Below are 24,820 nucleotides of genomic sequence, written 5' to 3' on the forward strand. Positions count from 1 at the left end.
AAAATTCAAACCCAAGTCCATCTTCAACCCAGTACATAAAAAAGGCCCCTATCTACAGACATTCTATCAAGTCATGTATACTGACCTTGTCCAAATGTGTAAATCAGCTCCCAAGATAAGAGCTAACCTCTCTAAAGCAGAACAGAAGGCCCTGGATGAGTTAACCAACAACCATAATATCATCATAAAGGCAGCAGACAAGGGAGGCGGCATTGTAATACAGAACAGTTCAGACTACATGGCGGAATCACTCAGACTATTATCCGACACCAACACTTATTCCAAACTCACTCATGATCCCTTACCAGAATTCACCCAGAAAGCCACAAAATTAGCCCACAGAGCCCTAGAAGATGGTATTATTTCCAAAGCTGAACTGTCATTTCTCATCAAAGGTTTTTGCAAAACTCCCTATTTTTACCATTTACCAAAAATCCATAAAGACCAGTCCAACCCACCAGGCCGTCCCATAGTAGCTGCTATGGAGAGCATCACCAGCGGGTTTTCTATGTACATAGACCATTTCCTTCAACCCCTTGCGCAACACCTCTAATCTTATATTAGAGATAGTACCCACCTATTGGAGATGCTTTCCTTCTACACCTGGGAACCCACCTACCAGTGGGTATCCTTGGATGTTACATCTCTATACACTTCCATCCCCCACACAGTAGGCCTCAGAGCAGTAGAATATTTTCTCTCTGAGGACCCCCTCATCAATCCCAGACAGGCACAGTACATCCTGGAGGCTACACAATTCTGTCTAGAACACAACTACTTTGAGTTTGACCACACCTTCTATCTACAAACTCAAGGCACTGCCATGGGTGCCAATTTTGCCCCAAGCTACGCCAACCTGACTATGGGCTACTGGGAACTACAATACGTCTCACATAACAACCCTTTTGCCGCCCATATCATATATTATGGACGCTACATCGATGATATCATTCTGATCTGGGAGGGCACATCAGAGAGTATAGAGTCCTTTGTCAAGCATTGCAACTGCAACTCCCTAGGGCTATCCTTCACCCATGTCATAGACCCGGAAAAACTAATCTTCTTGGACTTAGAACTTTTTCATAGTGAATCTGAAATACATGCTACAAACTTTGTCAAACCCACCGCTGGAAATTCCTATATTCACTATCAGAGCTGTCACCATCCAACATGGATCAACAACATACCGAAGAGCCAATTCCATAGAATTCGGCGGAATTGCACCAAGGACGAAGATTACCACATACAGGGTAAACTCCTTTCCAATAAATTTCAAGACAAAGGATACCCACCACATTTGGTACAAAAGGCCTTCCTCCAACAGGCAAAGAAACCTCCACCCAAACCCAAAACTTCAGATAATCCACAACCAACACGTTTCACTACCCAGTTTCATGATTGTCACAAGAAGATGGAGAACATCTTAGCCAAACATTGGTGCATCTTGCTTGGAGACCCCTTTCTAGGTTCCTCCCTCACCCAACTACCCAAGGTTTCATATCGTAGAGCAAAAAATATTAAAAGTAGAATAGCACCCAGTAAAATCCGTAAAGTCCCACTCACTCCAGCCTCACACATCCCCCTAATTCCATTAGTGGGAATGTACCAATGCCGGAAAAAATTATGCCTAACGTGCAAATTTGTTGACCATGGACAAAAAACTTCACTGTTAAAGACAAAACATACACCATAAAAGACTTTTATAATTGCTCCAGTGAATACGTGGTGTACTGCCTGACCTGCCGATGTGGTCTCTTTTATGTGGGCAGGACCATACGCCCCCTACGCCAACGTTTTGGCGAACACAGGCGTTTCTTAGAAAAGGGCTGGGACAAACACAGTGTCCCTCTTCATTTTTTGAAGGAACACCAAAAATCTACCATGGGCCTCAGAGTCTGGGTCATCGAGGCCATGCCCAGAGGTCTTCCTGCTGCGGAACGTTTTAAACGCCTGTGTCAGCAGGAGTTCTACTGGATATATTCATTGGGTACTCTTTCGCCAGGGGGACTCAATGAAGAATTAGAAACACATTCTTTGTTGTAGTTTACTCCCCCCCCCCCCCCCAGTTCCCCTCTCCAATCATACATTCATTCTTCACTTTCTTATTATATATATATATATATATATACACCTTGCCCATCACTATACAAACCATGTAGAAGTTTCTTACAACATAAAAATACCCCCATGGTCCTTTGCTGTCGTATCATCCAGTCACCTGAGGGACCGCTGTCCCCTCATGGACCCAGATAGCAACTCCACCGTTCTATATAACAACTTCACCCCCTTTTTACTCCCCCCCCCCCCTTCCCTCATGTCCCCCCTGAGCTCATCCTCATAATGTGTATCCCAGTGCTTTTTAATCTCATTTTTTTATTTTTTATTTTAATTTTACATTTATTTTTATTTTTATACTTATTTTTATTTTTTTATTTGGTTTATTTATTTATTTTTTATTTCTATTTTTCATTGTTTTTCCCCATTTTTATTTTTATTTTTTATTTTATTTTTTATTTTTTATTTATTTTTATTTCATTTTTTTTTTTCCACATTTTTTTCATCTTCTAAATAAATGTTTTAACTCTAATTCCACTTACTATTATTATCCTTATATTTATTAAACTTACCCCCAATTCATCATATTTTTAATTCTATATACTTTACTTTCAACTTTTTTGTGCTTTTTGGAAGATTGTGGGTCTGCTGGCTGTTGTGGTTCCACAGCCACAGACCTGCAGCCCATACACCTTAACCTAATTAACCTAATTGCCTCCACTATATATTCAAGCTGCTCTCCTCCAGGGAGCAAAAAGGCCAGTAGAAGGAGCTGTGAGCCCCGAGCGCGTAACCTGTACTATCCCTGCATCATCCCCAACACCAGCCTGGACGTTTGCCGTGCATCAGTGACGTCATTTCCTCTTGGAGTGGTCAGCGTGGAGCTTTCCATGCACTGGATGCAGCGGTTCAGCCTGTGTACAGACTCCACACCCAGACACCTGAAGGAATGAAATCCAAGCCGGAAACAAGATAACAGCACATCCCAGGACACTTTCCATCTCAAAGAAACACCTCCACCCTGCGAACCAGTAAGTGTAATTGTTACACTAACTTTTATTTTTGCATAAACAAGCTACCACAGTTGGCGCCTCCACACCCCTCCTTTTTTCAACATTGTTTGTGAGGAGGCAGGTACATTTCAAAAATACAATGTGAAATTAACAAGAGACACCAACACCAAACAATCTCCTTAAGATTCAATAATACAAGATATCAATGGTGTTGTGGTAACCTGACACACAAAACACACACAAAAATAATTAATAAAATTAATTAATAAAAATTATTAAAAATATTATGGAGTAAAACACACAAAAAAAACCCATCAGTCTTGGAAAAAAATACATACACAAAAAAAAAATGCCTTGACCAAAAAAAAAAGAAATATTCAAAAACCAACAAAAAAAAAAATATGGTCAGATGTGACAAATCAAAATATATTGAGGGAATCACAATAAATAATAAAGAAAGAAGTTTGTGAGAAGTCTGTGTGAATATGAGCAGCAAAACTACTTCATTCTTCTCACATTATAAAGAAGAAGAGAGTGCGCTGTATTAAACTATTTCAAACATTGCAGCCTGACGAAAGTGCTGTATCCATTCCGAACTCTAATTTTACCAGACCGAGCTGTTCCGTCTCGGAATTTCTTCTAAACATGCGTGGCACTTTGTGCGTCAGAACTGGCCACACACGGTCGGAATTGACGCGATTTTGTTGTCGGAGAATTTTATAGCCTGCTCTCAAACTTTGTGTGTCGGAAAATCCGATGGAAAAAGTCCGATGGAGCCCACACACGGTCGGAATGTCCGACAACACGCTCTGATCGGACATTTTCCATCGGAAAATCTGACCGTGTGTACGGGGCATAAGGGGCCTATTTAAACAGAAAGCAAATATCAATATCTGCTCTCCACTGGGCAACCTACTCTTTACTTTCCACTGATCCTGAATTTTAAGAGTAATATATAAAATGCAAGTCACCGTGTAGAGCCCACAGTTTCCTATGGAGTGTTTCTGCATAATGACGCAGTTTTAATAAATATTTGAATCTAGATTTGATTTGTATTTCTGCTGGCAAAGTGAAAAAATATTGAAATGAACAATGCCTCCCCTTTTCCCTTAAAGGAGTGCCTTGATAATATGGTGATACTTTCAAGTTTGGAAGACAAAATAATAGCTACTCTGCAAAGTCATGGCTCCCTCGTACACAGTCTGTCTATCACTAAGAAACTTGGACACCTGAAGCTACAACACGAAGAAGCCACAGAAATGTAAATGCAATGCTATTATCCCTTTATTTCTCATTGAAACATAACAAAGAATTAGTCATTATGATGGTAGTATTGTATGCTGGAGTAATGGGGTTGATTTACTAAAGGCAAATAAACTGTTTACTTTGCAAAGTTTGGAAGTTCCTCCAGAGCTTAGTAAACGAGGTAAAGCATCACTTTACAAAGAATACCCAATCACATGCAAGTAAAAAAAAACAAAAAAAAAAAAAACAGCATTTTTGCTTGCATCCGATTAGTAGATGGAAGTCAGCAGAGCATCCCCTCATTTACTAAGCTTTGAGACAACTGCACTTGGAAATTGCACATCTATTTCAATTTGCCTTCAGTAAATCAGCCCCAAAGCTCTATGTCTATATTCTGTGAGCAGAAAAGCATTATTTGTATAAACTGAATATTTAAGATTGATAGCCTCTATTTCTCAAAAAATTGTATTGTATTTCTACCTCAAATGGCTCAATTTCTTAAAGACATCTCACAGATCCTGTAATTGTTCACCATTCAGAAGCTAGTGGTATTTTAAAGAGCAAAAATCTCTTTATTGATCTTTAACATAAGATGTTAATAAATTAAAATGCTGCATGGATGTTCATATTCTGTTGTTTAGTCTACATGATATTTGTTTTACACAGATGAGGAAAATGCCTCATAGTGAAAACAGAATGGAAACATTGTGAATTGATGCCCACTTTCAAGGGCAGACAAGTAGTATGTGTAAAATCAGAATTCTCTGTATCTATGCTTTTATAGAGATTCACCACTCATTCACTGAAATGTTACCCAATAATCCCACTGTGTATTAAATATTTACTGTATGTTCACTGACATTACACCCCAAGCTGTCCATATTCTAGTGAATGCTGTGAAATTTCACTTTGTAAAGAATACCCAATCACATGTAAGGAAGATTTAAAAAAAAAAAAAAAACGCATTCTTGCTTGCAGATGATTGGATAATTGAAGTCAGCAGAGCTTTACCTCATCCACTAAGCTCTGGGGAAGATTCCCTTGCAAAGTGAACAGTTTGTTTGCCTTTTGTAAATCTTCTCAAGTGCCAGGACTTTCATATCATGATTGTTGCAGTCAGTCCATACAAGCGTATTAGATATGATGGCCATTTATAAAGAAGTGGCAAACTGAAATTAGTTTGCAATGGTGGTTATTTTCTAAAGGCAAATCCACTTTGCACTACAAGTGCACTTGGAAGTGCAGTCGCTGTAAATCTGAGGGGGACATGCAAGTAAAAAAAAAACAGCATTTTAGCTTGTACGTGATTGGATTATAAAATCAGCAGAGCTTCCCCTCATTTAAGATCTTTCCCTAAGATCTACAGCGACTGCACTTGCAGTGCACTTGTAGTGCAAAGTGGATTTGCCTTTAGTAAATCATCCCCAATGTCTGTTTGCCAAACATTTGATCTGGCCCAGAACTAGCACTGCTTCTAGGAGTTAAGTAAAGGCAGCCTCATGGCAACCTTCTTTAATTATTTTGGAGGAGAAGCCTTATGAATATCCGAGTGACAGCAGTTTAAAAATCTCTTCCTAAAATTGTTAGCAGAATATGTGAAAACAGGAAGGCATTCATTAACAAGGCTGACATTTTTTAAAACAAATTGAACAGTGTGGCAAAGAACTTACAAATGTATTACACCAGTAAAGTTTGCTTTATGCAGTAGATGACTGTCTGACAAACACAACCATCTAGCCCTTTCTTGCTAGGGACAGATTTCTGTGAGCTAAAAAAAAGTGTGCCACGGTGCTGCAATAATAAGTTGGTATGGTGAAAATTGGGTGTTCCTAAAGGACATGGTTATTGTGACATACCTTCACATCTTCCAGCATCAGCTTCCTTTAGTCGTATGGCATTTCAGAGCCAAAAAATAAGTTGATGCTGGAAATGAATGCCTTTGCCATAATTACAAGTCTGAGCAGGTAGCTGTATAATGACCCGTGTTGCTGACTGCAAGTCCCAGTCTTATCCCTGTGTGAATTGTGAAGTGTCTTCTTTCAAGGCCAACAGTGCCCTAGTTCAATCCTCCCCTGGTACTGTTTTTACTTTCTTTCAAATAACAACTTACAAAGTGTTGTCTGTCATCACATAAAATGGTTATCCAGACTATATGACATATGACTCTATGACATGAAGACATGAATTTATTTAATGCACATCTAAAATGTTATGGGTTGCTTTCAAAGGCTTATGAAGAATGATGCGGCAGAAGACATCTTGTTACACGCCAGGGAAGGTTTCCGTGAGATAGCTGTGCGTGGTGCTGTGATGTTTGACAGTGCAAGAATGCTTCAGCAACTTAACAAGATTTATGACACCAGCTACAAACAGCTGCTGGAACTGTTTGATGTATCGGTGGCACATTCAGAGAGGTGAGTATCTGATCATCCAACTTTCTGTAGAAAGCCAGTACCATATTTATATACTCTGCAAGAAGCTTTTTCTTTTTATAGTGTCTTTATTTTACATTTTTCCTATTTTTTATTTTTTTTATTTTTACTCCGATTTTTTATGCACTAATCTGTGTTAGTGAAAACACAAAAAAAAATTACAAATATCTGTAAAAGTTTTTTTTTTTTTTAATAAATAAAAAGGTCCAGACATGGAGCAATTTCAATGCTTTGTAGTTGCAGAATTTGATAGGAAAAGATGGGGTCAATAGGTCCTCTTCCTTTTATAATATAGTCCCCTATTATGTACAAGACTGGTATCCACTGTTCAAATGGAAACCAATAGTTCTCCTAACGTGTATGCCAGCTGCCTTACTTTGCAGTATATCTTTTGAGAGTATGGAATACAGCTGAACTCTTTTTAGGTGTTTTGGATCTCTCATTGTCTCCCATCTATATACACATCTTCTCACCAAATATCTAGGTAAATTCCTTTAACAGAGCAAACTCAGATAGAAACAGGACCTGGGACATAGGAAGATCAGTGAGAGGAGATCCTTAACATGTTACCCAAAATGTTGCTATCAGTGTCAGGAAGACCCACTCAAATGTTTATTTAACGTAGAAGATATTGCATTCCAGTTTCTCTTTAGGAGCAGGTTATATAATGACTCTGACTGTACCAACTGCGGGAGAGACCGAGCAGATCTCATTAATCTTCTATGGAGATGCCCAAAGTTCAGATACTTATTTATGTGGTAAAAAATTATGAAAATAATAAGTTGTTACTTGAAAGGGTTTTTTAATTAGTGGGACTTAGCCGTAATGGTTAAAATAAGAGCTGTGCTACAGGAGATAACACAAATGAAGCTGGCACAAGTTTATACAATGATCAAGCGCTATAATAGGGTGATAATTCTGACGCGTTTTGACCCCGTTGGGTCATCTTCAGAGGATTGAGGCGCTGTGACAAAATTTACGTATTAGAGTTCATGGATGTGACCATAAAAATATAATATAATATATATATGTTTAACAGTATAATTACCAATCACATTGTGTTTGAGCAATTTCTCCTGAGCTTATAATAATTCTCCGACGTCTTCCCCACCGGGTCCCGACAGGGGTCCCTGGCCGTCCACCACGTCAACAGGGGAAAAGGGGGGTTTACTCGTCCATGCGTGTCTTACAAGGAGTCACACCAAGTGGATATTTCCCAAAACTGGGGAGGAGCGTGGGGGCGAGCGAGCGACACCTGCAGCCAAAGCATCAAATAACAGACAACTGTACCATCAGTGCGTTCTGTTTAGCACGGATAGAGATATATGTATCATGTGTCACTTTTTGAAAAAAAGGATAACTCTGTTTATAATTTATTTAATATTTGTTTGATGTTGTCTGTACTTATTTCCCATTCCCTACTAGCCTGCCCGTCCCCTTCTTTCCTCACATGTTCTCCCCACACTCGCCTTTTTCTTTTCTTTACATTCCCATATTCTCACCCTACTTTGTCACTTATTTCACGGCCAACACATAGACACCACCATTTACCTATCACATTACAAACTCTGACATACTGATATCTACATGCAGTCCTATCTACCCTTGTTAACCCCTCCCCCCCCCTTTTGTTACCATCACCACTATGGGAATATTCATACATCGCTGACCCCAATAAGTACAGACAACATCAAACAAATAATAAATAAATTATAAACAGAGTTATCCTTTTTTTCAAAAAGTGACACATGATACATATATCTCTATCCGTGCTAAACAGAACGCACTGATGGTACAGTTGTCTGTTATTTGATGCTTTGGCTGCAGGTGTCGCTCGCTCGCCCCCACGCTCCTCCCCAGTTTTGGGAAATATCCACTTGGTGTGACTCTTTGTAAGACACGCATGGACGAGTAAACCCCCTCTTTTCCCCTGTTGACGTGGTGGACGGCCAGGGACCCCTGTCGGGAACCGGTGAGGAAGACGTCGGAGAATTATTATAAGCTCAGGAGAAATTGCTCAAACACAATGTGATTGGTAATTATACTGTTAAACATATATATATTATATTATATTTTTATGGTCACATCCATGAACTCTAATACGTAAATTTTGTCACAGCGCCTCAATCCTCTGAAGATGACCCAATGGGGTCGAAACGCGTCAGGATTATCACCCTATTATAGCGCTTGATCATTGTATAAACTTGTGCCAGCTTCATTTGTGTTATCTCCTGTAACACAGCTCTTATTTTAACCATTACGGCTAAGTCCCACTAATTAAAAAACCCTTTCAAGTAACAACTTATTATTTTCATAATTTTTTGCAGCTTTAAAGCCCCACGGGGGATATCTTCTTTTTCTTTTTGACATTAATCGGGGTGTGCAGCACTCTATATCTTCTCAGTATGTGTCTCTCCCCTTTTCACTTATTTATGTGGTCTCCACATTAAACACTGTATTTTGTATCTTGTATTTTTGTAACCCTCTTACGTATACTCAGCTTCGTAAGTACTGCCACCCTAGCTCAGTACAATACAGGTAATGCTGTTTGCAGAGCTCTCTTTACCACACAGAAAATGATTTCCAGGATTTGGATTCTCTGGTCCCTCCCATTCCAGAGTACTGGTTTTGAGAGATGCACTATGTACTCTCACGTGAAAAACTGACATCAACTGATAAGGGCTTTCCAAAATTTCAGAAATTATTACCCCTATGGCTTGAAATTGTTGAGGGCTCCCTGGGGCCTGGTGCTTCCTAAGTGGTTGTTCCTACCTAGTTTTTCCATCTGTATTAAATGCCCCATGCATGGAACTAAGTGGTGATGATAGGTGTGGGAAAGGAGGATTTGACAAAGAATAATATGCAAGTTGATACATCTTGTTTATTCTCCTAATATATACCTACATAAAGGGTGCCAGTGTATTTTACAGGGTTTGGAAAAGGAGGTTCTTGCAATTTGTAAATGTTATATGGAATCTGTGCAACCTTTGTATTGGTTGCTTATTGTTGTTTTTATATGATACATGTTGCTCTGGTGTGCACCAAATTCTGGGTACATTGTATTTCTCTATGTTCTTGGATTTATTTAATTTTTTTGTTGTAAAAAATGTTGAAAAACTTCCAGTAAAAAATTTTGACCTGAAGGGTCCAAGCTTTGGTACTCTGATTCTCTCACAGGCTTCACTTGCTGGTGAGTTACAAACCTGAACATCAATGCAGCCAGTGAAATGTAGAATCCTGTCCTGTGTACTTTTTCCTGGTTTGTTATTAACTAAGATAACAACACCAATCTTTTCTTCTTTAAAAACAATTCATCCTTAGCATCCTTATATCTGGAACAAAAGACTAAAATTGAAGTATTACTAAATTGAATTTGTTCCCCAAAGACAGTTAATTGACAGAAACCGCTCTCTAAAGCCCAACTCTGGGCACAATCATTTTCATAGCTTAAGAGAACTTAGTATTTGTTTACCCCTGCTCTGTAGTAGTGTAATGTCAGATTTCTTTATACGGTTAAAAAAAACTCCTGATATACATCCAGACCCACACTGATATCAGTGTCTCTGCTCCCACCTATGTTTGGTCATTCACAAAATCCATGGCCATGGTTTCATCATAAGCTGTGTTTTGAGAATGGCCAAGCAAAGACAGTGTGGAGACTTAATACCAGCGCTGGAGTCTGTCCAACTGCAGCATGTTATTATCAAGTCTGTCAGCTCACAGGTTAGTTCTTCATTATTAATAATTGAATGATTGTCTCTAGAATTCAAAAATGTAAATAACATGGAAATCACAAATTTTCTACTGCTGAAAAAAATGTTTTGTAAACCATCACTCAGCCTCAGTTGGCAGTATAGTGTATTTGTAGTGAGCACACATTTTCAATGATTGTTTTTAGGGTTTAAACAAAAATGTTGTATATTTTTACGTTTTCTCTTTTTTCCTTAATGTAATGTGTAAATCAGTCACTAGATGCAGCTCTCTGTGCGTTGTTTTCATAGTGTTGGCAGACTAAACATTTTAGTAAAATCAGTATAGTAGTTTTAGCACATTTAGCAAACAAGTTTAATTGATTCACTTCTTTCTGCTGCTTTTTTTTAAGATTTTCGCTCAAAGGTGTAGTTGCCTACCTAACAAGTAACATCTTCTCATACATTTCCAAGTCCTTGCTGGAAAGGGACAGAATGGTGTATGCCTTGCTCACAGCATTTGAGGTAATAAAAAAAAAAAGTTACATTTTCAGGACCCATTCATAGCTCTATGCATTAACGGTTTAACCCACAAGAATTAACTTGCCTTGAATTAATTTACATGAGCTGCCAATGTTCCGCACTAAAAAATGAATATGCACAATTTTCAGAAATCTACACACGGTAGTGCTGCCATTTAAGTGAGATCTCTTGATGCTTTTGGGTGCCAAATAAAATGAATGGTATTGGAAACAACAACTATTGGTATGGTGCATTGCTGTACATTTAAATTTTTTTGGTTGCCAGCAAGTCAAGCCCATGGCTTATACAACATCATATCTCTCATGGATTCCACTAGCGAGATATCCCCATCAGAATTGGAGAGACCAACTATGACTGAATATCACCTTTTAGATCCAGGAGATCTTGCCACTAAAAGAGAGATAAGAAACCAGTAGGAGTTGGTAGTTCAATCAAATGCTGCCCATCTTAAAGCACAGCTCTGAGCACAAGACCCATACCAGGCTGCAAACCCCCACCATGCAGTGTTTCATTTACTGTGTAATAAGTAGTTGCTAGGATATCTGTAATACAGCTCCCTCTGTACTTCTTAGCCCATGACAGATTTAAGCAAGGCAGGTTCCATAGACCCCAGTGCTAGTGTTGTGTCTTGACATCCCCTACCCATTTCCTCCTGGCCATTCACAAAACACATGGCCCTAGGGTTTGTTTTGCAATTGGCCAGGAGCAGGGGTATGGAGACATGACACCCGTGCTGGTATCATTGAGACCTGAAGCTCTTATGTTGGGCTTTAAATTGAAAAATTCTTGTTGGAGGGAGTTGCTGTCTTGAAGTTGATATATAAACTGTTAAGCAAAAGTGTAGAAAGTGCCACTGACCCATAGAAAGAAAATCCCAGATGTGTAGTGTTGGCTACAAAATCCAAGATCTGATTGGCTGCTTTGAGCACAATCACTCTTCCTTTCACCTAGTTTTTGAATTATGCTTGTCTGTACAGCAACAGGTTACTAAATGACTTGCTTGGTCCTAGGTGGAACAGTCACTTGGCAGAATACGACCAGGGGAGAGAGAGTTTTTCATTTTGCCTGACCTATGTGCCGCAGTGCTCCAGGGTAGCAAAGTGTCTGAATCCCGGCAGCAAGCAAAGAACCCATTTGACTGGCTCAGTGAAGAGCATTTTAAAAATGTACAGGTAAGCTTTTTTTAAGTATATGTTTTAATATGTTTGATACAAATCATATAGTCATTGCCATGAAGTGTAAATTGATTCAAATCGAAAAAAAAAAAAAGAATACATTTGTTTATGGGACTTTTGAAGTATATTGGTCTTTAGTAGCAATTAATTCAGCTTTTATTGAAAGATTTAAAGGAAATTTGGAGAATGCTTCTAGCAGTTTAAAACCTTACACCCTTTACACTGAATCTAAAATGCTACCTACAGTAAAACATGGCTTTTTCAAAACCATAAACCTGCAGATGATCTAGAGGAAGGCAAAAAAAAATCCTTAACAGGGAACTATGTACAGTATTTTTCTGCTCCTCAACGGCTAATGGATAACTCTTGGGATCAGAATTTCAGTCTTTTTTCCTATAAACATTAGTTTTCATGTATAATTTGTGCTTTTAGAAATGCAGTCTCTTGTAGGAAACATTTTAAGTCTGCTAGAACCAGTTCCCGGGGAAGAATATTCCACCTCTAAACAGGTTTTTACAGCAAAGAACCCTTTCTGTCTGTAAAAGTTAAACCTCTTTTATTAATGTCTTTAAATTAAACAACATCTACTGAATTAACTATATGGGCTATCTATATATGTGTATTAGGTCTGCATAATCCCCCTTTTATTACCTCTTTTGAAGAGAGCCTAAATTCAGGTAATTTACTTTTCCTCTTAGCTGGGATCCTCTGTACCCCCAACTAAATCAGTTGCCCTTCTCTGCACTCTTCCCATCTTTTTTGTTAACTTGTGTTTGAAAATGAACTGCATATTCAATATGAGGTCTTAATATTGCTTTGTGTGGGAGGATGATTATATCTGTTTCTCTTTAAGACCCCTTTCACACTGGAGGCGTTTTTCAGGCGCTTTAGCGCTAAAATTAGCGCCTGAAAAAGGCCTCATCTGCAATCCCAGTGTGGCATTGCACTGGCAGGACCTCAAAAAAAAATCTTGCAAGCAGCTTCTTTGAGGCACTTTAGGAGTGGTGTATACACCACTCCCAAAGCGCCCCTGCCCATTGAAATCAATGGGCAGCGTCGCCGATCCGCCTGCAAAGCACCTCGGCAGCGGAGCTTTGCAGGGGCACTTTTAACTCTTTATTCGGCCGCTAGCGGGGGTCAAAAGCGTCCCGCTAGCAGCCAAAATGCGCTTCTAAAATGACGCCGACGCCCTTGCGCTTTCAGTGTGAAAGGGCTCTTAATACAAAAAAGTTTTTTGCTGTAGGAGCTGCAGATTAGTATTGTTAGATAAGTCTAAGATCTACCAGGATATCCACATTTTCCATCAGGGATTCAATTCTCCCTAGATTGTATGATTTGTTGACTGTTTAGACCCCAATTGCAGAATTTTACATTTATCAGCAATGAGCCTTATTTCTCAAGTAGCTTTCCATTCAAGGAGTGCATTCTTTATAAATGTTGGATGTGTGTAAGTGGTCATGTCAACAGGTGTTCTAGTCAAACCCTGTGTTCTCCATTTAAAGAAAAGGCTACATGTGACTCGCTTTGTTTTCAGTTGAAATGCACCTGAATAGGTCATGCTGCATCCAAACAAACGCATCTCAACACAAAGTAAGCGTTTTTGAGGTGTGTTCCAAATGATAGTTCAGAACATTTTTTGATGTCTTTCCTTGGCCAAAGCAGATTATTTTTTAATCACTTGTTTTAAAAATAATATTAAGCTATGCTGATGTGTCATTTTATTTGGTAAAGATTCTTGCCACATACTTTGACTGGTTTGGAGACCTCTTTGATCGTATGTACAAGGATGGGAAAGATCTGACTTGGAAAACATTTTGTGAGAGTGAACAGCCTGAAAACCCTTCCAAGGTGATTATAAATACATTATTGACTACACTCATGCAGTATTCACATTTAAATTTAACGTTTAAATATATTACATTTTTAATGGAAACCATTGATTTTCTAGCGTTATTGTGTAATTTCATTTTGGATAATCAATTTGTTTGGTGGTGTTGCCAAATATTTTTTTAATAAATAGCAAGAGAAAGTAAACAGCGATTTATAGTCATGTTGTAGGGTATACCCACCCCATGAACATGGGTGATTTGTTTAAAAATATTTGACCAGGCAAACATTCAATCTTTATTAAACCAGTGTCTACAGATAATTGTGATATACTTGAACAAATTTCACATAAAATTCATGTGATTTGTTATGTGGAAAAAGTAAGTACACCACCACTTCAAAACCATAAATTAAGATTTAGGTGTTCCAGATTATGTGGGTAATGTGAGAAAATAGATGTGCAACCCAAACAAAAAAATTAGTTTATTATGTGCAAAATAGTAACACAAAAAGGTGCAATGTATGTCCTGTCAGAACAAAACAATCAACTAAGAACATATACCAGCAAACTAAAAAGAATTATCTGAATTAAACCTATGTTAGGATATGTGTTGAGATAAAAAAGGGAAATAAAAAATATACTAGTAAAAACAAGGAAATAGGTCCATGGAGTGTTCTATAGTCCAATATAAGGATCAGTAAAAAGAAGATAAGTGGAAAAACCCCCAATAAGTCCTTTCCAGAATGTAGTCCCACACTATAGCCAACAGATGATAAGGAATGCCGGATGGCCGCTTACCAGAACCGTAGGACCTCTGTTACGGAGGTCTAGTTGGCACAGACAAGAGGAAACACTCTGGCGAGGGTGGTAGATTCAAACGTCTGTCCGGCTCCTCTCCTCCAACGGTGGAACCTGGCTCCGCTATGGTCCGTGGGACCCACGTTGGCAAGTAGAAATGGGGGCTTTATCTCTAACAGAGAAGACTTGTTTCCTTCCCAGGCTCAGTTAAGAATGTTTAAAATATTGATTACTTTGTTGGAACGGAACCTGGTCGTTAAGTGAGGAGAGCCTGTATATTACCCTAATCTGTTGCCACTGTTTGAATAAGGATCTAATGTTTACCTGGTCAAATGTGTCAGAACTTTGAAAACGGTCACACTTGGCTGTCCAGGAATACAGACAAACAGGTCTGTAAACTTTTTGGAGTTTGCTGAAGGAGACACAACCTTATTTGCAACTAATTGTGTTGCTAATTTGCTTGAGAAATGCCCCCTGCTTTATTTTCTAAGAATAAGTGAATGAATTTGTTTGAATAAACCTATTGTTTAGATACCCCAATTGTCCTACCAAGCTGAACATTTCCTTTCAATATACTGCTTTCTTTCTATTTTTTGAGTAGATGCTTTTCCTGTATAAAATGATTTGATTTTTACTACTGTAAAATTAAAGTTGGTATGTTGATGTTAATGCCTTGTTTTTAAGGTTAAATGGCCTGATGGAATGGATGGACTAAATGCCCTTCATAGATTGCTGATCTTACGAGCTGTAAGGATGGATAGGATTCTGCCAGCAGCATCCAACTATATCAGTGCAATTCTGGGGAAGATGTAAGTAAGCAATGGAGTATTCAGTAGAACTTTTTCCGTGATAAATTATGTGCACTACTAGTATAGAAAACATTAATATTCTGTTCAACCTATTTTTTAATTACTTGTAGAGACTTTTGCACTACATATTCTTCCTTCCTCATATACTGTATTTCTTTCTGCATAAATATAACTGTCAAATCTAAATGTTGTATTGCAATGCATGAGGCCTTAATGAGAGCTCCTTAATGATTGTATGTAAGTTCATATGATCCAGGGCACTCCTAACAGCCATAAACACCTTCACATGTGTGGGTGCTGCAATGGCAAACTAATTTTAGCAAAGAAAAACATGCAGAAACATCATTAGTGGATGGAAAATATGCAAAAAGCAGGGTATTTTTTATTTTTTTAAGAATAAAGGTTTATTTATTTAAAAGAAATACAAAAAAAGGAGGCATATAGAACGTACAGACCTTAAAGCAAAGTAAAAAACAAAATGAAGCAATAAACATGTATGCATCAGGCTTTTGAAATGTGGGGAACAGGAGAAGACGAACCATACATTTAAATTGAATTTATAAGTAAAGCACCTATCTTGGTGTTGGGCTAACAGTTATTCTAGACCTGAAGGCTGGTTAGCTCAATGTACCACTCAGAAATTGTGAAAGAGGAGGTTGATTTCCAGTGTCTCAGGATCACATTCCTGGCAGCATGTAAGAAAGAGTGAGCTTTGGGAATAAAGTAATTGAAGGGGATGCAGGTGTGTGTGTATATCTATGACCATGTCTTAGATTTGGAATATATGGGACCAAAAGACATGAATCAGAGCAAATTAACACCAGTGCGTAGCAAAGTTAATATGACCTTCCCAGCATGTTATGGGGTGGAGCGAAGAATCTTATATTGCATTGGGTGGTATGTCACGAGCAGGGGTCAAGCTTGAAGGCCAGTAGTTATAGCAGTAGAAAGGTTCTCACAGTAACCAGCAGGATAAATTCACCACCAGGTCCATCTAACATGGGCTCACCTGAGACACAGGGTCTAAGCACTAACCTATCTTCACCATCTCCTGATGGTTGAGATGGGTTTTGCAGTTAGCTAGTGCCAGGTTGCAGTCCTTAGGTTTGCCCCACCAGGAGGTGAGCAAGCAAGGGTCCAGAAACAGATGTACCAGGTAGGGATCAAGCAGAGGCCTAGTTGATGAACAAGCCAAAGGTCGGTAACAAGTGGTTGCAGATTGGGATCAAGTGGAAGTGTAGTCAATGAACAAGCCAAAGGTCCATGGCAAATGGTAGGGAAGATACAGACATCAGCAGGAGAGCAAGGAGCAAGATATTGGCTGGAATAGAGCAAAATAATCTTGCAAACAGGTAGTGCTGAGACATGACTTAATTAGGAAGTTCATAAGAGGAACAAGAAGTTCAAAATTCACCAGAAAGGTACATAGAAAGTTTGTCCAAGAGATCAGGCTGGGAGCTGTCCAGCATCTCAGGTGGCCCAGTAAAAAGAGCCACTGCCAGAAACATCAAATATCCTGGGCTTAAATTCAGATTCTGACAGGGTACTGATACCACCATGTAAGGATCTTGTGTAATATTTTTTCCTCAGGCGCAGGCCTTATGTGTCAATAGGAACACTTTCTGTATTTTGTCTGCTGAAAATTGAGTGCCTAGGTCCTTTTCCCATGCAAAGATAAAATAGGGGATACTTGGGTTTGTATGCTGAAGCAGCATATCATAGAGTATATTACAATATATAAGACAATACGGTTTGTCCAAAGGTTTGTCCTTTTGGAGGCACAGAGCTTTAAACAGGGTTAACTCCCCATGAGGGGAGGCTTTTCTGGAGAGTGAACAAAACCTACCTAGCTGTAGATATTGCCACAACCGTCCGTGACCTTGCGGTAGGTCCAAGGTTAGTGTAGAGAGAGATTTTAGCTGTTTGTTATGAAAGTCATGCATGACTGCAGGTTATCACAGGGACATTTATTGCCGCAAAGTTGTATGTAGCTTATTGGGGCCACAGAGACCTTTTCATCAAAGGCAGTAGTAACACTACCGCTGCCTTAATGAAGGGGCCCTCTGTGGCCCCCAAAACATGGTATCACAAATTTTTTCCATTAAATGCTACAGCTTTTTGCATCAATTTGGTGTACTGGTGACACTTCTGTTATTCTACTCTCCTTACTGATTAGCCTCATCATTAAATGTGGTATTTTTATTTGCCTTGTATTAGCCTTATTCATTTTTTAAATGGAAAAATGCACAAGTATAAAGATAAGTTGCTATAAAATGCTATAATGGAAGCAGAAATTCAAAGCGAGGACAATAGAAGTAAAAAAAAGGATATAAGGGAAATAATAAATGTATTTATTATGTACATTTATAGGTATACATCAGATGCAGTTGTTGATCTTCAGACCTCTTTGTCATGGATGTCACCTTATCAGCCAGGGCTACTTCTATATAGCAGTGACTGTAATTTGCCTCGCACCTTACTCCTTGAATTTGCAGAGCGGAAGAGCCAGAAGATAACTATATTCCCCATCAGTACGCCTGATGAAGAAATAGATGAATTGCTCATAAATGCCATGTCAGAGGTGAAAATAAAAAATAATATCTGAGTCAACTTTTCTGACCGTAGAAAACCCATCTTCTTCATAAAACATTTTTTGATTGTCTAATGATGATTTATAAATACAATGATAAAGCTATATGCTAAGTATACTTTTGTTACTTCTTTGTTCACTCTACAAGAATGTATCAAAGGCTTCCATTTACTTTCCCCTTACCAGCTTTTTGGCTGTCCTTGATAGATGTCAATGACAATAGGGGTATCAACCCTGATTTAGAGGACACTGGGCACATTATTATACTGAAGTATTTTCCACTATCTGCAGAATGGCAACCATATACTTGTGATGAATGGAGTCTGTCATGCACACACACAAAGCACAGATCATTAATGCAACATACTCAAATAAACCACTGCACAAGGTTGTGTCTTATGTCAGTTGACAATGCATTACAGTGCTATCTTGTGTACTCTTTACAAGATCATTTCCATCCAACATAGAATTAAAAAGTTAATATTTAACCAAGAACACGTCCCAGCACATCTGTGTCTGAGATGATAAAAATAAAATGCTTTTTATGCACTATGCCAGGAATGCAGAAGGTGGCAGAAGCTGTTTTTAGAGTCCCCAGATTCCAAACCATTGCATGGTTAATCACAACCCTAGAACAATATCATAAAAATTAAAAATTTTTATCCATTTTTTTTATGCTGAATGTTATGTATATCTATACTAGTCCAACTTGACTTCCAAATGTAATAATCTGCTTATATCTGATGTAATTATTTAATAGGGTAGTTGGCTCTTCTTAGAGAACCTCCAAAATTCTGTCAAGTTAATGATGTCAATAGGGGAGATCCTAAAGTCAAAGAAGAACCCAGACAAAAACTTCCGCTTGTGGCTATCTGTTCAAGCCAGTGAAGAGCTGCCAACAAGAATGCTTCATTACACTGTAAAAACCATTGTGGATATGCCAATGGTAAAGAACACTTACGTTTTATACATAACAATGGACAACACTGTGCTTTGATTATTTTCTTTATAAAACCCAATTGGTATGTTGTTTCTTGTTTTATTTACAGAACATTAGAAGAGGAGTCATTCAGTCCTGGCAGTTTGTCAGCAATGAAACCTTGGTGTCAAGTCCTCGTCCCGAGTGGCCGGCATTACTGCACAACCTGTGTTTTTTCCATTGTGCTAGTCGCTTAAGATCAATGTATGGCATTTCAGCAGGCTGGACTTGTCCAGATACGATGCGTTTTGGCTGTAAAGAATTAATGGTATGCACAATGCCCAATATGTAAATTGCAAACTAACAATAACTTATCGATGTAAGGCAATAATATACTTGTTTATTCTATATATATATATATTTTTTTTTCCAATTTAGTTATCCAACTTGAATTGAACATACATAATACTTCAATAATATACTTGTTTATTTTATTTGTCTCCAAATTAGTTATCTGACTTAGAGAGAATGGGTATTGAACATAGAAAATACTTCAAATTATTTATAATATAAAAACATCCACTGACTGTTCTAATGAAAGTTTAAGGACTAGCAGCTTCTCAGTCCCATATTATTGTGCCTCAGACTAATGCTCCGTACACACGGTCGGACTTTGTTCGGACATACCGACAACAAAATCCTAAGATTTTTTCCGACGGATGTTGGCTCAAACTTGTCTTGCATACACACGGTCACACAAAGTTGTTGGAAAATCCGATCGTTCTAAACACGGTGACGTAAAACACGTACGTCGGGACAATAAATGGGGCAGTGGCCAATAGCTTTCATCTCTTTATTTATTCTGAGCATGCGTGGCACTTTGTCCGTCAGATTTGTGTACACACGATCGGAATTTCCGACAACGGATTTTGTTGTCGGAAAATTTTATAGCCTGCTCTCAAACTTTGTGTGTCGGAAAATCCGATGGAAAATCTGTGATGGAGCCTACACACGGTCGGAATTTCCGACAACAAGGTCCTATCACATATTTTCCATCGGAAAATCTGACCGTGTGTACGGGGCATTATTGTTCGTGAGCTGTTAATGACCAAATGACAGTACTTGTAGCTTACTACACAGCGCTAGGGATGGGCTCCTAGTTCAGTCCAAACACAGGTTTGGGGGCTACCCCACATTTGTTTTTTTTGTGTGGGGGTCCCCCTTGACATCCATACCAGACTCTCATCCCACTTTGTTTACAAACAGTATGACGCAGTCGGGAGCTGTCATTTATTAGAAATTGAAACTGCATTTTTAATTTGTAAATGTCAGTCTAGCTGTAGCAAGTTGTATACATTGCACAGATGCGCCACTTCACAGGCAGTTTAAGGGCACCCCCCAGATATGTTTTTTAAAGGAATTCTTATATATAATGTTTCATTTTAAGCATTATCAAAATTGCTCTCCTCCAAATAAAATTTAAAATGTTTTTTCTTAGATTTGGTACATGTTCCCTAGGTCAGTCCATGGCCCTTTTACATGCCATTTGTTTGAAAATGGGTAGCCTTTTGCTTAGACAATGGCCATTACTGATTTCAATGACTCAGCTCCCATGACTTCACTGAGATTTGATTTGCCACCTGAACTTCAGTACTGTTTGGAAAATCTGTCCAGGCCCAGACCCAGATACGTTGAGTTCACAATTCACAATAGCACAGGACTATAATTTGCTCATCGCTGTCTCCTTTCTCTCTTTCACTAAAAGGCTAGGAGCAGCAGTTCAACTGACCTTAATATTTCTATGTAATGGACTTTACCTTATTGTTAAAACACTAGAACCTGATATTGAGGTTGATTCACAGAACACAAATCACTATAATATATTTGTGAATTTCCTTATCAGGAGAGCATTAAAGTGCTTAAAGATGAATTCAAAGACAGTAATAATGAAGGTGGAGGAAAGGCTTTATCATGGACAGCCGTGAGATATCTGCTTTCAGAGGTATGTAAAATATATTTAACCACTTCAATACCAGGCACTTAGACACCTTCCTGCCCAGGCCGATTTTCACCTTTCAGCACTGTCGCAATTTGAATGACAATTGCGCGGTCATACAACACTGTACCCAAACAAATTTTTTATCATTTTGTTCCTACAAATAGAGCTATCTTTTGGTGGTATTTGATCACCTTTGTGGTTTTTATTTTTTGCGCAACAAATAAAAAAAGACCGAAAATATTGAAAAAAAACAAGTTTTTCTTTGTTTCTGTTAAAAATTTTTCCTGTTCCATTAGGTTTTTATAGCTGTCCTTGTTGGGAGCTTCATCCTCTCTTGTTGACCCTTGTCAGTGGGACAGAAAATGTTGTTAAATATAAAATTTTATAAAGAAATCTTACAATTGAGGAAACCTGTTAGGATAACAACCGTCTAAGAAATGATTTGCTTCCTTGGGAGGATTTCCTGTTGTGCTTCCAGGACATAAAGAGAAGGGTAGCCTTGGCAATGGTAATCAGATAAACATCAGAAAAAAATATATACTGATGGGGTTTTAGGGTGAGGTCAATTGTAAAAATCATATACACAATTACAACTAACAGTGTACAGTATCTAACATAATGGCTCAGGTGCCAGTCCACAATTCAATTATTTATGTGAACAGAGCATCTCATCATGTCAGGAACGAATGCGTGGAGAACAAATAAGGGAGCCTTAGCATGCCACATAGTAAATCTCAGAAACAGACATCAAGCTGCCAAATTCATAGCAGTGGATGGTTCCTCCAGCCATTCTGCTCATTAATTATTAAACTTTTCCTTTCTGCCCCTATTTTCATAGGTATCTTTCTATAAAGGGAAATTTGAATTGACCAAATGCTTCCAAAAGACAATAGAGGAGAGGGTTGCTCTCTTCCAGTGTATGGTTATTGACGTCATAGTACAGAAAAGTAGCGGGGGTGAATGTGTTTTTTAACTTATGCTCCAAGGTGAATTGGTAAGAGGTGTTGTGGACCCTTACCAATACCCTGTTCAAGGAAAGGAGAGTGCAATTTATAAGCAAGGCATCTCTTGTGAATTCTGCTGTGCAATAGCTGCACCACATTTTGGGGCATCAGTGGTATGGAAGAGCCAAGTTCATTATCTTTCTGGTGCTTTGAGAAGAGGGGGTTGGATAACAGGAGCTATGTGTTAATAACCTCTTCATTGAAGTTATTTACATAGTGATTTTACAGCCAGTTCTTATTTCTCTGCATTTAAATTTCAGTAGCTAAACAAAACCAGGGAAAAGATGCTAGTTACTGATGATGTTCAGGATTCTTTAAGCTTTTTTGGAAATTACCCCCTTGAGCATTACCTCTTTCTATCCGAGATTTATGACCTGGAATTTCTAGACAGCTGTTTTTCCCAGAAAAGAGGATTTCCTTTAATCTGAAGCAAAGTGCTTAAAATATTTGAAAAAATATTTATACTAGTATGGTATCAAAGCATCCTCCTGTGTGTAGCTCATAATGGGCATTATATTATGTTCATTATTATATTGTTTACCAGTATTCCCCATACGGACACCAGGCCCAAACTGTATGTAATTGGCAAGTATATGTGTTTGAATTACATGATTACTGGAAAGAAGCAGTCTTTTACAATTTATTTCACATGCTTCTGCATAATGATTTATCCAATAATGGATCCCATGTATAACTCTGCCATGAATAAAAAGTAATTGCACCATTCTAAATTTGTGAAGTATTCTTTTTCATCAGATTATTTATGGCTGCAATGTTTCAGATGATTTAGATATGACAGTTTTATCATCAATGATCGATTACTGGATTAGCATTAACTCTACAAAGCGAGACAATGAACTCACTAAATGTAAGTTAATATATTTCTGTTTTTGCTTTGATAACCTTATATTTTAGAAATGTATTGGTTTTGTAGTGGTTTGTTCTTTATTTTGAATTAGAACTATTAGTAAATTTACAAAGGGCAAGTAAGGGCACATTTAAACTTTCAGTTGGGAGTAATAAAAATGCAAGATTGAGCCATGTTTTTAACACTCCCCTCCCCCTTTAACTGCCCCCTTTAGACTGCATTCACACCTGAGTGTAGCATCTTTGAACATTTTTCTGGTGTTTTTATATAGCATTCTTGAGCTTTTGCCCTCTATTAACCAATAGAGAAAACTATTATCTGTTGCATCATTTGTTGCAAGGTTTTTCAACTTTTCCATCAGCATTTATTTCTTTTTTTATTATTATTATCCATTTATTATTATTTTTTGTTAGGGTAAGGCCTTAAAGTTAAGATTAGGTTAGGGTGAGGGTTTGGGGTACAGCCAGTTCAGCAGGGATTGACCTAGTTACAATCAGTGTGTGGCCATCTCTACTTGACTTCTGTCAAAGGAACATGTTGTAAAACTTTTGTTGATCAGCGTCTACAATCAATCTAGTCTCACTGTCAAAATAAATTGTTCTGGCAGGGGAGATTCCTCTGTCCACCTCATCCGATCTTTGGCTGACCAAAAAAACTACCTGTATATTGCTTTTAGACAGTAAAGAAGCTAGCATTTTTGAAACAATGCCTGCCTTCATATTTTAGCCATATATATTTGTACATTTTGCATCTTTATCCATATGTGAGCTTGAAGCCTTCCAAACTCTTGAAATCTCTATGCTCTTGTCTGTTCTTATTATGTCATTAGTTTGTGTTGTCTATGTTGGACATACTGTAAAGAACAATGTTCAAATACACATTACATACATTTTTTTATGCTAATTTGTTTTTACAGTAAGGTTCAAGATTCCAACAGCTTTCTTTAACTCTGATGTAAATCTTGCTTCTCTGAAACAAGCATTGGAATCCATCCCTCCGTATACCCTGGATGCTCCAGAATCCTTTCACATGCACTCGTCACCATTGGTAATAATTATGCACCTTATATACAGCATTACTCAGCAACACACCCAAGACGTACCTAAACTGATACAACTATCCCCTAACTTCTTTTTCAGGTTCCTTTTGGTGAACAAAACTATGTTATCATAAGTTTAAGCCAACTTTATGATTCTCGGACTACATACAGGCATTGGGTTCAGTCTGCAAAAACAACACAAACATCCCAGAAAGGTGCATCAAAATGTCTACATTAATGTATGCTATAGTCCTGATGTACAGTGCAACAGTATTTTTTTTTACCTTACCAGTGATGTTGATTAAAACGGTTGTAACCCTAAAAAAAAAAAAAAAAAAAATTGATCCTGTTCCATTTAAAGCATGGACATTAGCACACTGCTTGTGCTGTGTAATTTGTTCCTTTGTATAATCTAATATACCTGGTTGATCCTGCCTTGTGCTGCCCCCCCCCCCCCTCTGTAAACTGATCACGTTTATCATGGCTGCTGATCCATGGTCAGTTTACATGCCTCCATCATCCCTGTGTTTCTACTCTCTCCCTCTCCCTCCCTGCATGTCAGCTATTCTATGCTGATCTCCTCTCCACCCCTCCCCGCCTGCTGCAAAAATAACTGTGTCTTGTTCCTAGAATCCACTGTGTTAGATTAAGTTATGTACCCTAGTGTACATGCTTTTTTTTAAAAAATATGCAGCTTTATACCTTATGTCATAGCGCCGCTCAGCTCTCACATGACAGCCCTCTGCTCTCCTCCTCCCAACTTGTGTCAGCAGGGGATTCTCAGCCCCTCCCACTGTAGTTATCAGATGGAGGA

General features: G+C 38.3%; 1 protein-coding gene across 1 annotated transcript in view; it reads left to right on the forward strand.

Moving 5' to 3' along the window:
* The window catches only part of LOC141141245 (dynein axonemal heavy chain 5-like), a 334,052-nt gene that overhangs the window by 288,954 nt on the left and 20,278 nt on the right, over positions 1-24,820 (forward strand). The window contains exons 89-101 of the mRNA XM_073628924.1: positions 4,184-4,329; positions 6,542-6,727; positions 10,848-10,959; positions 11,988-12,149; positions 13,884-14,000; positions 15,463-15,587; positions 17,958-18,168; positions 18,938-19,123; positions 19,227-19,424; positions 21,000-21,098; positions 22,856-22,967; positions 23,884-24,014; positions 24,107-24,221. Of these exons, the coding sequence (XP_073485025.1) occupies positions 4,184-4,329; positions 6,542-6,727; positions 10,848-10,959; positions 11,988-12,149; positions 13,884-14,000; positions 15,463-15,587; positions 17,958-18,168; positions 18,938-19,123; positions 19,227-19,424; positions 21,000-21,098; positions 22,856-22,967; positions 23,884-24,014; positions 24,107-24,221 (1,900 nt within the window). The remainder of the gene's footprint in view (positions 1-4,183; positions 4,330-6,541; positions 6,728-10,847; positions 10,960-11,987; positions 12,150-13,883; positions 14,001-15,462; positions 15,588-17,957; positions 18,169-18,937; positions 19,124-19,226; positions 19,425-20,999; positions 21,099-22,855; positions 22,968-23,883; positions 24,015-24,106; positions 24,222-24,820) is intronic.

The sequence above is a fragment of the Aquarana catesbeiana genome, linkage group LG04 (genome assembly GCF_042186555.1).
Source record: "Aquarana catesbeiana isolate 2022-GZ linkage group LG04, ASM4218655v1, whole genome shotgun sequence".
NCBI classification, from domain to species: domain Eukaryota; kingdom Metazoa; phylum Chordata; class Amphibia; order Anura; family Ranidae; genus Aquarana; species Aquarana catesbeiana.